General features: G+C 44.0%; 1 protein-coding gene across 2 annotated transcripts in view; it reads right to left on the reverse strand.

Moving 5' to 3' along the window:
• Positions 1–12,457, reverse strand: part of USP53 (ubiquitin specific peptidase 53) — a 61,244-nt gene that overhangs the window by 9,037 nt on the left and 39,750 nt on the right. Inside the window, exons 11-15 of one of the 2 annotated variants that reach the window (XR_006390865.1) lie at positions 11,910–12,056; positions 10,449–11,187; positions 4,925–4,989; positions 4,227–4,329; positions 4,006–4,121 (exon numbers count right to left, since the gene is read on the reverse strand). Coding sequence is in view for 1 of the 2 variants with exons in the window: in XM_044301180.1 (XP_044157115.1) it covers positions 4,227–4,329; positions 4,925–4,989; positions 10,449–11,187; positions 11,910–12,056 (1,054 nt within the window). In the remaining variant the exon portion in view is untranslated. The remainder of the gene's footprint in view (positions 1–4,005; positions 4,122–4,226; positions 4,330–4,924; positions 4,990–10,448; positions 11,188–11,909; positions 12,057–12,457) is intronic. The other variant, XM_044301180.1, reaches the window with a different exon arrangement.

Genomic DNA, 12,457 nt, shown 5'->3' on the forward strand with positions numbered 1-12,457 from the left:
CCTCATGGGCCCAGTACCGAAGTCTGCCAGAGGGCATCAACACATCTTAGTCATTCTAGACTATGCAACTCAGTACCCGGAGGCGGTGCCACTGCGACATACCTCCGCCAAACTCATAGCTAAGGAGTTAATGGAGATGTTTTCCCGAGTAGGACTACCTAAAGAGGTTCTGACCGACCAAGGAACACCTTTTATGTCCATGGTGATGAGGGAACTCTAAGTTGCTGCACATAAAACTACGGACGTCTGTTTACCATCCGCAAACGGACGGTCTAGTAGAACGATTTAACCAAACATTAAAAAATATGTTGAAATAGGTAGTGTCTAAAGATGGGAAGGACTGGGACTTTCTTCTGCCCTATCTCATGTTCGCAGTGCGAGAGGTACCTCAGGCCTCTACTGGGTTCTCGCCCTTCGAACTGCTATATGGCAGACACCCTCGCGGTCTCTTGGACGTGGCCAAAGAGGCGTGGGAACAACAACCCACTCCACGTTAAAAGGGTCATTAAGTACGTTACCCAGATGCAAGATCGGATAGAGACAGTCTTGCCTCTTGTTAGGGAGCATATGGAGGCAGCTCAGCCACGCCAGAGTTGGGTCTATAATCGGAAGGCTCGGGTCCGAATCTTTAACCCGTGTGGTCGAGTTTTGATTCTGGTGCCGACCGTGGAAAGTAAGTTCATGGCTAGGTGGCAGGGGCCCTGCGAGGTACTCGAGAAAACTGCCTTCATCACGCCTGAGGGGCTGTATCAATATAAGGCCTTACCCTTGGTCTGCATGGCGCCTTCGCCATTTTTTAGCGACTAATGGACATTGTGCTTCGTCCACAGTTATGCTTCGGCTTACCCGGACGATATTGTCATCCACAGTAACGACTGGGAAAGTCACCTACCCAAAGTGCAGGCTAGAGTGGACTCGCTTCGGAAAGCTGGCCTAACCTCTAACCCAAAAAAAAAAGTGCGATAGGGTTAGAAGAGACTAAGTAACTGGGGTATGTAATTTGGCGCGAAGTCATCAAACCCCAAGTGAACAAAATAGAGGAGTTACGGAATTGGCCCCGATCTGTCACCACTAGGCAAATAAAGTCATTCCTGTGAATGGTGGGCTATTACATGAGGTTTGTTCCCCACTTTGCTACTCTAGCCGCGCCCCCTTGACAGGGCTCTTGAAGGGACGAAAATCAGTGATGGTTCGCTGGGATGGTCGGGCAAAAGAGGCTTTTGCCGCTTTAAAGTCGGCCCTGTGTGGGTCACCGGTTCTGGTGACGCCCGACTTCAAGAGGGAGTTTGTGGTACAAATGGATGCCTCCGAAGTAGGCCTCGATGCTGTAGTGTCTCAGGAAGTCAACGGGGAGGAGCGTCCTGTTGTCTTCCTAAGCCGCAAGCTCACCCCAGCCGAAACCCGGTACAGTATAGTGGAGAGCTATTTGTTGGGGAGAAAGTTCGCCTGGTGACCGACCACTCCCCTATCAACTGGATGAGCCAGGCCAAAGACCGGAATGCCCGGGTCACCAGATAGTTTTTGTCTCTTCAGAACTAAGTTCTCGGTAGAACACAGAGTAGGCCGGTTGCAGGGAAACGTGGATGCCCTGTCCCGGGTGCATTGTCTGGCATATGTCCACCCCCTCAGGGTTGAACAAAGGGGAGGATGTATATGACACAGTGAGGGGTTGTGTTTGGCATGGCAGGTATTTTCCTCCCAGCATGTGCGGCTGGGCTGGTTTCCAGCCAGGTGAGGTCAAATACCGGACCAGAGTTTTAATGCCTGTCCGGGTTTTGGCAGCACATGGCTGTCCTTAAATAGGCAGCTGGAATCAGCAGAGAGTTCTCTGTATTTGGGATCTGAGGCTTTGTGCCGTGCTGGAGGGCTGAGAGCCGCATGCTGTGAACTGCCAGCAAGGTGACTTGTGTTATATGAACTTTCCATTGTGTGTGAATAAACACCAAGACTGCAAAGTGCAATTGCCTCAAGTGTGAATAAACACTGACGTTTTGAGTTAAGAACTTGTATTTTGCCGCCCAGGTAGGTCATCAATATCAGGTTAGCGGCGGTGCAATTCCCGGCCCCCCGACCGATCAGTTGTTTGAGGAGGTGGTGGCACTCCATGCAAGCGCTGCTTCCTGTTCATTACACTACACGTCGTCTCCCTTACAGCAGTGGCGTAATGTAATTATTAAAGTAAATGGAGCAAGTACTTGACATCACACGGCACCACCAAAACGTCCAAGACAACAGGGAAGGCAACCAACAGGAAACTGCGCTCGCAACAGCTGACTGGCGGGGGTTCCAGGTGTCGGTCCCCACCGACCGGATGTTGATGACCTATCCTGATAATAGGTCATCAATATAAATAGCAGGAGAACCACTTTAAGGTACGCCTTAACAGGGCCTTGTACTGGACAGTTCTGCCTCAGTGATTAACATGCCAGAGTTGTCAGTGAGTCATCTTCCTTTGTCAGCGCCATAATCTGCATTAATCGCAGTGCACAGAGTATTAAACAGTTGCAAATAAAGTTTGCTCAGACCCTGGCTGTTCGTGCTGGAGGGTGCCTGTTGTTCAAAGAAGTCCCACAGTGGTTGATCACATGGGCACTTCTCGCAATATATGTGATTATGCGAGAAGGATTTTAAGAGACCCTTCACTTCAAGAAAAAATTATATATAAAATTTACATTAACTGGGGAATGAACAAAACACTTACCTGGTGACCTCCATTTCATGTTTTTAGCTGCAGATCCGGGCTCCTCTTCTGCCATCCAAGATGATCACACCATTTCTCCTCTGCCCAAGACTTCCTACTTGCTCCGCCCTCTCGGATTGGCCAGCGCTGTTCATGTGAGTAGGGCAGTCCAAGGGCAGCAGGAAGTGTCTTGGGCTACCAGTATGCATCAGGAAGTCTGAGAAGCGGTGTGGCCATCTTGGATGACAGAAGAGGGGCAAGGAACGGTCAGATCTGCTGCTAAAAATATGAAAAGAAAGGCGACATGCAAGTGTACTGTTTATTCCCCAGTTAAAGTTTTTCTTTTTTTTTCTTGAACCGAAGGGTCGCTTTAAGAAAACAGAACCATTCCTCCTTGTCCTGGTGAGGTTGTGCAGCATCTAGTACATTTTATCTAGAAAATTAATGTATAAACATTAACATTATTTGGCACATATACAAAATACCCTCTCTGAGGCTGGGTTCACACTTGAGCGTTGCGCAAACGCGCGTTTTACGCGCGTTTTTATGCGCGTTTTTGTAATAGTAAACGAGCGTTTGACGGGCGTTTGTGTGATTCACTACAGTGTCCTATGGCCACAAACGCCCCAAAAGTCGCTCATGTACTTTTTGGAGCGTCGGGCGTTTTACAGCGCGATCGTACGCGCTGTAAAACGCCCAAGTGTGAACCATTCCCATAGGGAATCATTGGTTTCTCCTTGTTGAGCGTTTTACAGCGCGTAGGAACGCGCTGTAAAACGCTCAGGTGTGAACCCAGCCTGAATGAAGATGTAAAGAGTGTGCACATTCAGGGTCTGTGTAAGCACCAAATAGGCATTTAGACAGTCCGAGAGTAAATCAAAACCCATACACAGTACACTACGCAGATGCCAAATATTCTATACTACCAGAGGGCCAGAGAAAAGTACATGAACTAACGTACAGGTGAAACGCGAAAAATTAGAATATTGTGAAAAGTTCATTTATTTTGGTAATGCAACCTCAAAGGTGAAACTAACATATGTGATAGACTCATTGCATGCAAAGCGAGATATTTCAAGCCTTTATTTGTTATAATTTGGAGGATTATGGCTTACAGCTTATGGAACCCCAAAGTCTCAATTTTGAGGTACCCTTTGCTCAGCGGATATGGATTAATTAGCTGACTGGAGTGTGACACTTTGAGCCTAGAATATTTAACCTTTTCACAAAATTCTAATTTTAAGCTGCATTAATGCAATTCCTTTTAAGTTGCATTACTGAAATAAATGGACTTTTGCACAATATTCTAATTTTTCGAGTTTCACCTGTATGTAGAATCCATCCATGAAGAAGGCCCAAAAGAAGATCTGTAGCAGCCGTAAAGTAGTTCTATGCTGGAAACAGGCACCATCTTCTGGATTATCAGATACCAGATGATTTACTGGATTTAATGTACAGGTCAGACAAAAACACACAGCCATGATTCTAGTAACAAAACGCATGAAAAACAAAAAAGAAAGCAGCAGAGAATAAATTCCAGCCCTACCTTTGACCAGATGGACTGTGCATATGCAAGGGCTCACGAGGAACTGGGGATAACCGATCTTCATATCTACTACGCTCCAAGCCATTATAATCTTTGATGTAACCTTAAATACAAAATAGCAAGCATAAAAAAATAGCTAAAAGGTACCCCTGTGTCTTCATATACAGTACACCATTCTCTAGACTAAGTGGGACATAGAAAATATTCGGCTGCAGTTCCAGAGCCAGCACAGCAGGTGGCAGCAGTGATCCACCAGGAAGACTACACAGCAGGAGGGAGGCATGCCTAAGTGAGTAATGCTCGCTGACACCAGGAGGGTTTGTCTTCAGGATTCCAGTCCATTTAAAAATAGAAGCGTTATTTTTCTCTTCTGCTGACACGGAGAACCATGCATGGCTAAAACTAGCTAGTGATTCTGTTCTGAAGCCTGGCCCATGGCTCTTTGCAAAACTAAATATGGCAGATGTTTGCATCCTGGCCTGTAGAACCAATACTGCATTATCGGAATACAGGTGGGTGGTAGTGCAAAATGCCTTACAATAACAGCCCCTCAAGTAAGTATGCTTGTCATGTGGCAGGAGACCTTCACCTTTCGTTTTATACCAGTCAATGCTCCTCTGTGAGCGTATGAGAAAATTTGACCCATACATAATCCCCAGTAAAATGATTGCAGTTCACATGCATTTCCAATAGCTTACCATTTAACGGACTTCTACTGTGTGGAGAGGTAGAAAGAAATCCATTCCCTGGCTGCTGATGGTCACTAAAATACAGAAGAGATCACCATGAAGATATAAAACTGTGCCCTCAACCACGTCTCACATCCGGAAAACACATTAAACGAGTCATCTGGTTTGGAAAGACCTTCCTGCCCTGACTATGTTCACCTGTTTAAAGGGGTATTCCAGTTAGCACAAGTCATTCTCTATACAGTGAAGATCAGTGGGGGCCTGACCGCTGGGACCCTCACCAAGCACTAGAATGCGGGAATGGAGTGGCAGCACAGGCATGCACACTACTGCTCCCATCATCCCTATGGGACTGCTGGAGATAGTGTACACCTCAGCCATCTTTGGCAGTAATATACACTTTGAATGGAGTGGAGGGGCGCTTACTTGACCAATTAAAAGCTGAAAATTCAAGATGTGACATTAAAGGTCATAGTTAGGCATGACAACTTTGTTGCAGATTTTCACATAGTACAGTATAATACAAATGGATGAGGTTTTACGTATTCCCCTGTACACACTGTGGCGGCAGAAATCCAGGGATTTTAGGGGACGCTAGAGATTAACATCGGTAGCACTATCTTATTTGTTGCAGATTTCTCTTTCAGTCACGATTTCATCTTGTGCGTTGCATGTGCTCTTGATACTGGACCCAGAGCATCACCGAGCTCCATCAACATCTACAATACCAGACGAGCCCATGGAGTAGAAGGAGACTTTCCCCCAACCTCATTCAGCCCTTTACATTCCTCCGATAAATAAAGTGAGACCCAGCAGGGACTCCATATAGTGCCATCTGTCACATTCAGCTAGCACAGAAGGTACGCAATGCTGCACCACTAGCTCGCGCAGTCTGCTTATTATGCATCCATTTGCCAACTTAACTCTTTAACAGCTTATGATGTAACTGCACGTCATTGGTCACAAGGGAGAGAATAGCGGATTGGCAGCAGTGTTATTTAGTTAACACTCCGATCCTGCCCAATCAAACCCTCAGATGCTGCGGTCAATAGCATCTGCAGCATCTGAGCAGTTAGGCCTCTTTTACACGGGCGTCATATTTTTTGCTCGGATAAGAGGCGGGTGCATTGCAGGAAAATGCAAGATTTTTCCGCGCAAGTGCAAAACATTGTAATGCGTTTTGCACGCGCGTGAGAAGAATCGGCATGCTTGGTACCCAAACCCGAACTTCTTCACAGATTGTTGTGTAGATTGTATTATTTTCCCTTATAACATGGTTATAAGGGAAAATAATCGTATTCTTAATACAGAATGCATAGTAAAATAGGGCTGGAGAGTTAAAAAAAAAAAATAAAAAAAATTAACTCACCTTAATCCACTTGATCGCGCAGCCCGGCTTCTCTTCTGTCTTCTTCTTTGCTGTGCACAGGAATAGGACCTTTGATGACGTCACTGTGCTCATCACATGGTCCAATCACATGGTTCATCACCATGGTGAGGAACCATGTGTTTGGATCATGTGATGTGACGTCACCACAGGTCCTTAGCCGGCAGCTCAACATTACAGAAGAAGACAGAGATCTGCAAATACGCGATCAAGTGGACTCGGTGAGTTAATTTATTTTTATTTTTAACCCCTCCATCACTATTTTACTTTGCATTCTGTATTCAGAATGCTATTATTTTCCCTTATAACCATGCTATAAGGGAAAATAATACAGATCGGGTCCCCAGCCCGATCGTCACCTAGCAACCATGTGAAAAACCGCACCGCATCCGCACTTGCTTGCGATTTTCACGCAGCCCCATTCAATTCTATGGGGCCTGTGTTGCGTGAAAAACGCAGAATATAGAACATGCTGCGATTTTCCCGCAACGCACAAGTGATGCGTGAAAATCACAGCTCATGTGCACAGCCCCATAGAAATGAATGGGTCAGGATTCAGTGCGGGTGCAATGCGTTCAACTCACGCATTATACTCGCCCGTGTGAAAGGAACCTTAGACATATGGAGAGGACACCTGTGGCTCAGATGTGGAGAGACAGCTGCATGTTGGGCAGGACAGTTGTCACAACAACCGTCTGATGGCCAGTGAGTAACGTCCTCTGGTCCTGTTTTAATTAATGGGATTTGTGCACAATACTCCCTGGATGTCAAACGGCTGCCATGGCAATTGTCCCTCCCAGTGAGCTTTAAATGGGTTGTGCGGTGGCATAATATTGATTAACTATCCTCTAAATAGGTCATCAATATCAGATCAGCGGGGTTCCAAACTCCCTGGACACCCCTGCTGATCATCTATTTGAAGGGGTGGCAGTGCTCTGCCTCTTCATCATTTAACTGCCCACCATCTAACCTGTAAGGGTGGTGCAGTGTGATTACAACTGCTCATCCTGCCACTACAAGGGAGAAGGCATGCAGTTAAAGGGGTTGTCCAAGTTATATTTATTGATTACCTTTCCTCAAGATAGGTCATCAATATAAGATCGGCGGGGGTCCAGTACCCCCGCCGATCAGCTGTTTGAAGAGAAAGCGCGCGCACTGTGCCAGCGCTGCCTCCTCTTCACTGTTTACCTTCTAGCCGTTGCATCTGCAGCGGTGAGCAGGTGTAATTACCCCCAAGCCGTCCCACACATTTCAATGGTACGGATCGCTCCTATACACTTGTATAGGAGCGATCCGTCCCATTGAAATAAATGGGACGGCTTGGGTGTAATTACACCTGCTCACCGCTGCAGATGCAACGGCTAGAAGGTAAACAGTGAAGAGGAGGCAGTGCTGGCACGGCGCGCCTTCTTTTCAAACAACTGATCGGTGGGGGTGCCGTGTGTCGGACCCCAGCCGATCTGAAATTGATGACCTATCCTGAGGATAGGTCATCAATAAATATAACTTGGACAACCCCTTTAACCCTTAGAGGGCTAGACAATTTTCCCTTTTTGTATTTTCATTTTTCACTCCCCGCCCTCCCAGAGTCATAACTTTTTTATTTTTCAGTTCACATGGCTGTATGAGGGCTTATTTTTTGCAGTTGCATACAATGTAGTGGGAAATTTTTTTTTCCAAATGGGTTGGAATTGGAAAACAAAAACACAATTCTGCCACAGTTATTTTTTCACAGTATTCACTATGTAGTAAAAGTGACCTGTTACTTTCATTCTCCAGGTCAGTATGATTACAACGATAGTACATTTGTATAATTTTTCTTGTGTTTTAATACTGAAATAAATAAATTTAATCTTGGGGGAAAAAAAAAGATACTTTTTTTTTTTCAACACCATATTCTGACCCAACTTTTTTGTAGTTATGCGTACGGAGCAGTTACGCCATTCCCCATATGGGATTAATATGGTTATATTTTAATAGCACAGGCGGTTTCGCATGTGATGATATTATGTTTTTTTCTATTGGTTAAGTATTTTTATTTTGGGGAAAGGAGAGTACGATCTGAACTTTTATACTTTTTTTTTTTTTATATTTGTACATTTTTTTTGTCACCCTGGGTGACTAACTGCCAATTATCAGATTGCCCATTGTGATCATGGATGATCATTGAACACTTTATTTTCAATATTAACAATACAGTGCTGCCAGCTAGTGGTCTGTATTGGTATATTCCACTAATAGTTGCCAGAGCCCACTTGAGACTTTAGCGTCTGGCCTGCTCAGATGCCGTGGTCACATTTGACCACAGCATCTGAGGGGCAAAATGCATGCAATCAGCCTTATGGATGATCGCATATATGTGCTGCAGGTCTCTGCTATTTGAAACAGAAACCAGTCGCCCTCTGCACGCACAAGCGGGCGCCATGTTTAAAGACGCAACTTCCGCTATATATATATATATATATATATATATATATATATATATACACACACACAGCGAAGGTTGAGAAGAGTTGAAGCTTTAAAGAGGACGCAAAGCTTGCACAAGTGCTGTGATGCCTTCAAACAGCTGACTGGAGGGGGTGCCGGAGTTGGACCCTGCCAATCTGATCTTGATGACCTACCCGGAGGATAGATCATCAATATTATACCACTGCACAACCCCTTTAAAAAAAAAAAAAAAAAAAAAAAAATGGGTCACAACCAACAATTATTAGCAGAGACCCCCACAAATTCCTAGAATGAAGGAGAACCAGTGTTTTAGGAGCTCTGCGCCCCTTTGGGTTCTGGGAGATTTGTGGCCATTCTATATGAAGAAGATAAGAGCATATACAAATACAGAACACTGCTCATCACTGGATGTAGGACAGTTCTACCTATGGCCAATGCAAATACTTGCTCTAAGCCAACGATGGGGGACAAAAGTTAACTTTCAATGTGATAAACACGTCTGCAGGCTTATCTAGATAACCCACACTACATACATTAGAAAGGTCTGCCAATATATGGACATTACACTGTATGCGTGTCTCAATCATTCCACCAAATGGAAGGGGTTATCCAGTTTCAAGAGAAAACCAGACAACTCAGGGGGAACAACCGGTAATAAAGAATAGATAATTACCAGTGACATCACATGATGGCATGACATCATTGCTGCAGTCAGGAAAACAGAGCCCTGCCAGGAGCAGCGACGGGGCATCGGTCAGGTAATCTATTCTTTAGTAGAATTCAGTACCCAGAGTGGTCCGGTTTCCTCTCGAAAGCAGATAACCCCTTTAAAGAGGTTTTACATTTTCTTTTTTCAAGAATTAATTTCAATGCAATAAGAGAACGTCAAGGTTTGATTCCTGAAAGCGTTCTTTGCCCAACTCTCAGCAAAATGACAATTCTGCTCTGAACTGGGCAGAAGACAGACTGGTTTCTAGAGAAGCACCACATGGCAGTCCAATATAAAAGACTGTAGCTGCGTACCCATATAGTGCCCCTCCTGCACCTATATATGAGACTTAAAGGGGTATATCTGTTTGTAAACTTATTGCATATCTACAGGATATGCCATAAATATCTGATAATCTCTGGGACCCGCATTTGAGAATAGGGCAATACACATGTGCAGTTCTCTCCATTTTCTTCTATGGAAGTTACATGGAAGAGCAAAGCACATTTAGCAGGCTATTTTCGGAACTCCTATAGAAGTGAATGGAGAGAGCCAAGCATGCACTGTCATCTCTCCATTCGTGGTGGTGCGAGATGGGACTCCGTTCTTGAGATGGGTGTGGGTCCCAGAGGTGCATATCCAGATGGGAGTACATCCAGGTAGGACAGGAAGCGCAGTACTCCATAGGTAACACTAGTACACCAGCCATCATAGCCACACCAATTTGCATCATGTCCAGATGGACTCCACTCAGAATATCTGAATTTTTAAATGGTACAGTCGGCGGGTATTACAGATGTGAACCAACATTAAAACGCTGACATACGTGGCATTTGCTGCAGTTTTCGAACCAAGTGCCAGCAGTGGATCGTAAAGAAAGGAGAAGTATACAGGAAAGATTCTACTGCTCATTTCTTGAATCTACTCCTTGCTCTGGCTTCAAACACTATCTGTGAAAGCAAATCATTGTGCATATTCTCATTTACCTGCAAAGACTTTCCTGAAGACCCTTCATATCAGCAAAGCTGGTTCCTTCAATAACTGGAGAATCCAGATTGCTTGAACCACTGCTGATGTGATCACTGCTTTCATATCCAGACTCTGCTCTCTGCATTTGCCAACTGTCAAGATGGTACATTTTGGAATCGGAATTGAGTTTGTTCCTCTCGGTCTGACTTTTCCCCAGAGATTCTAAAGAACTCCTGCTGCCCGATTCCTGTTTGACTTCATCCTCGTAGATGGTCATTAGGGTTTTCTTCTTAGGACTTTCTTTTGAACAGTGGTTAGCATTTTGACTCTTGACAGCCTGGTGTTTGCCATTAGACTGCGCTATATGCCGAGGGCTTGATTGGCTTTTCTCATTCTCATTAAAGATGCTATCCACGTTTAGAGTCTCTCGCATGGGTCTCCAGGGCTTTCTGTTCTTGCCGTTTATCTTTTCTCTGTATTCCTGACTGCTGTCGGTATCGTAGCCATTCGAAGCATTGTTTTTCACTCGACTTAGCTGCCTGGATTCATGGACTGTGGACTGCACTGCAGTTGAGGGAGAAACATGCCTGGCCTGCGGTTCAGATCTCGGCTGCTTATATGGCCCTCTTCCTTGACTGCTGAAGAAGTGAGGGTCAGGATACTGCCTGAAACCATTTCTAGTAGGAGAAGATGCAGGTTTCAGTTGGGTTCCAGAGAAGGATTTTGATGGATATACTACCGCTCCAGAGGATTGTTCTGCAACAGAAAAATCAAAATCAAAGAGATCAGTTTTATTCTCCAATTCATCTACTCTGAAGTCACTTCGGAACATTATTGGACTATATTCACATGCAGATGATTTTTCCAATGTAGAGGCCAGATGTTAAACTAGGAGTAAATGGGATTTTAGCACACATTTAAGAGTAGACATAAAGGATGCCATATGATTGAATATGCCAATGGTGCATATTTTGCATATGCACCAAACACACGGTGGAAAACAAAGCCTTAAAGTCCTTTTACATAGACCTGGCAGATTATCAAGGATGAGCATTTGTAGAAACGCTAATTCCTGATAAAAAAGGTGTCAGTGATAATCCCATCGGGTGATCGTGCCTTTCTGCTGGCATCAAGAATCATCGTTCCTGTAAAGCATATCTTGCCGTCTAAACAAGATCTTCTCTGCCGCTGATGATATGGCAGTTATCAGGAACGTTTGCTTCGAGCCCAATAATCAGATTGGCCCATGTAAAAAATAATAATTAAAAAAACGTTATTCTGACCGTGGACTGATGGGAAAAAAAAAATAAAAATAAAAAAAGAAAAAAAAAGTTACGTAATGCATATGGTTAATGCTCCAGTAAAGCCAATTGCTTTTATTAATAACATTTAACACAGGATCAGGACTGTTTTCAGAAATAAACTAAAGAAAAGTCTGTTTTTATAGTAAATCATTAGCATCAAATGGATCAAACTACCTTTCGGCCTGGCAGGTTCCTTCTTCTGCGTTTTATCCAAAGGCTTTCTTTGAGAAGATGATGCACTTTTTAGATTATTCGCTCTTTGGGCACATTCTCTGGACAAATCTTTTAATTTTTCCTGAGGATCATTACGACCTAATTTAACTTAAAAAAAAAAAAAAAAAAAAAGGGAGTCTATAATTATTATTCTATTAGCTCAGTTCTGAGATACGGCACGTGCAGTGTTCTATATGGAGAGAATCCTTCCTTCAAAACCTTTTTGAGATTTGATTCCCGCATTTGTATATGATTTACATAGCTGCCTGTATAGGTAGGTAGTCATACTGTATGTGAGCATAACTCTGCAAATCCCACTGAAAACGGTATTAAGCAAATCCTTTCACTGTAATATTGTAATCACTGACATATCATCATTACATTCACACATAGGTGTCTAATTATATATACATACATACACACTGACCTACTGCCAAGTGACCTATTAAATAAAAAAATTGCAGGACATGTTTAAGGGTAGGAACAGTCTGTCCAACTGCCACATGTAC

Source organism: Bufo gargarizans, chromosome 1 (genome assembly GCF_014858855.1).
Source record: "Bufo gargarizans isolate SCDJY-AF-19 chromosome 1, ASM1485885v1, whole genome shotgun sequence".
Taxonomy (NCBI): Eukaryota; Metazoa; Chordata; class Amphibia; order Anura; family Bufonidae; genus Bufo; species Bufo gargarizans.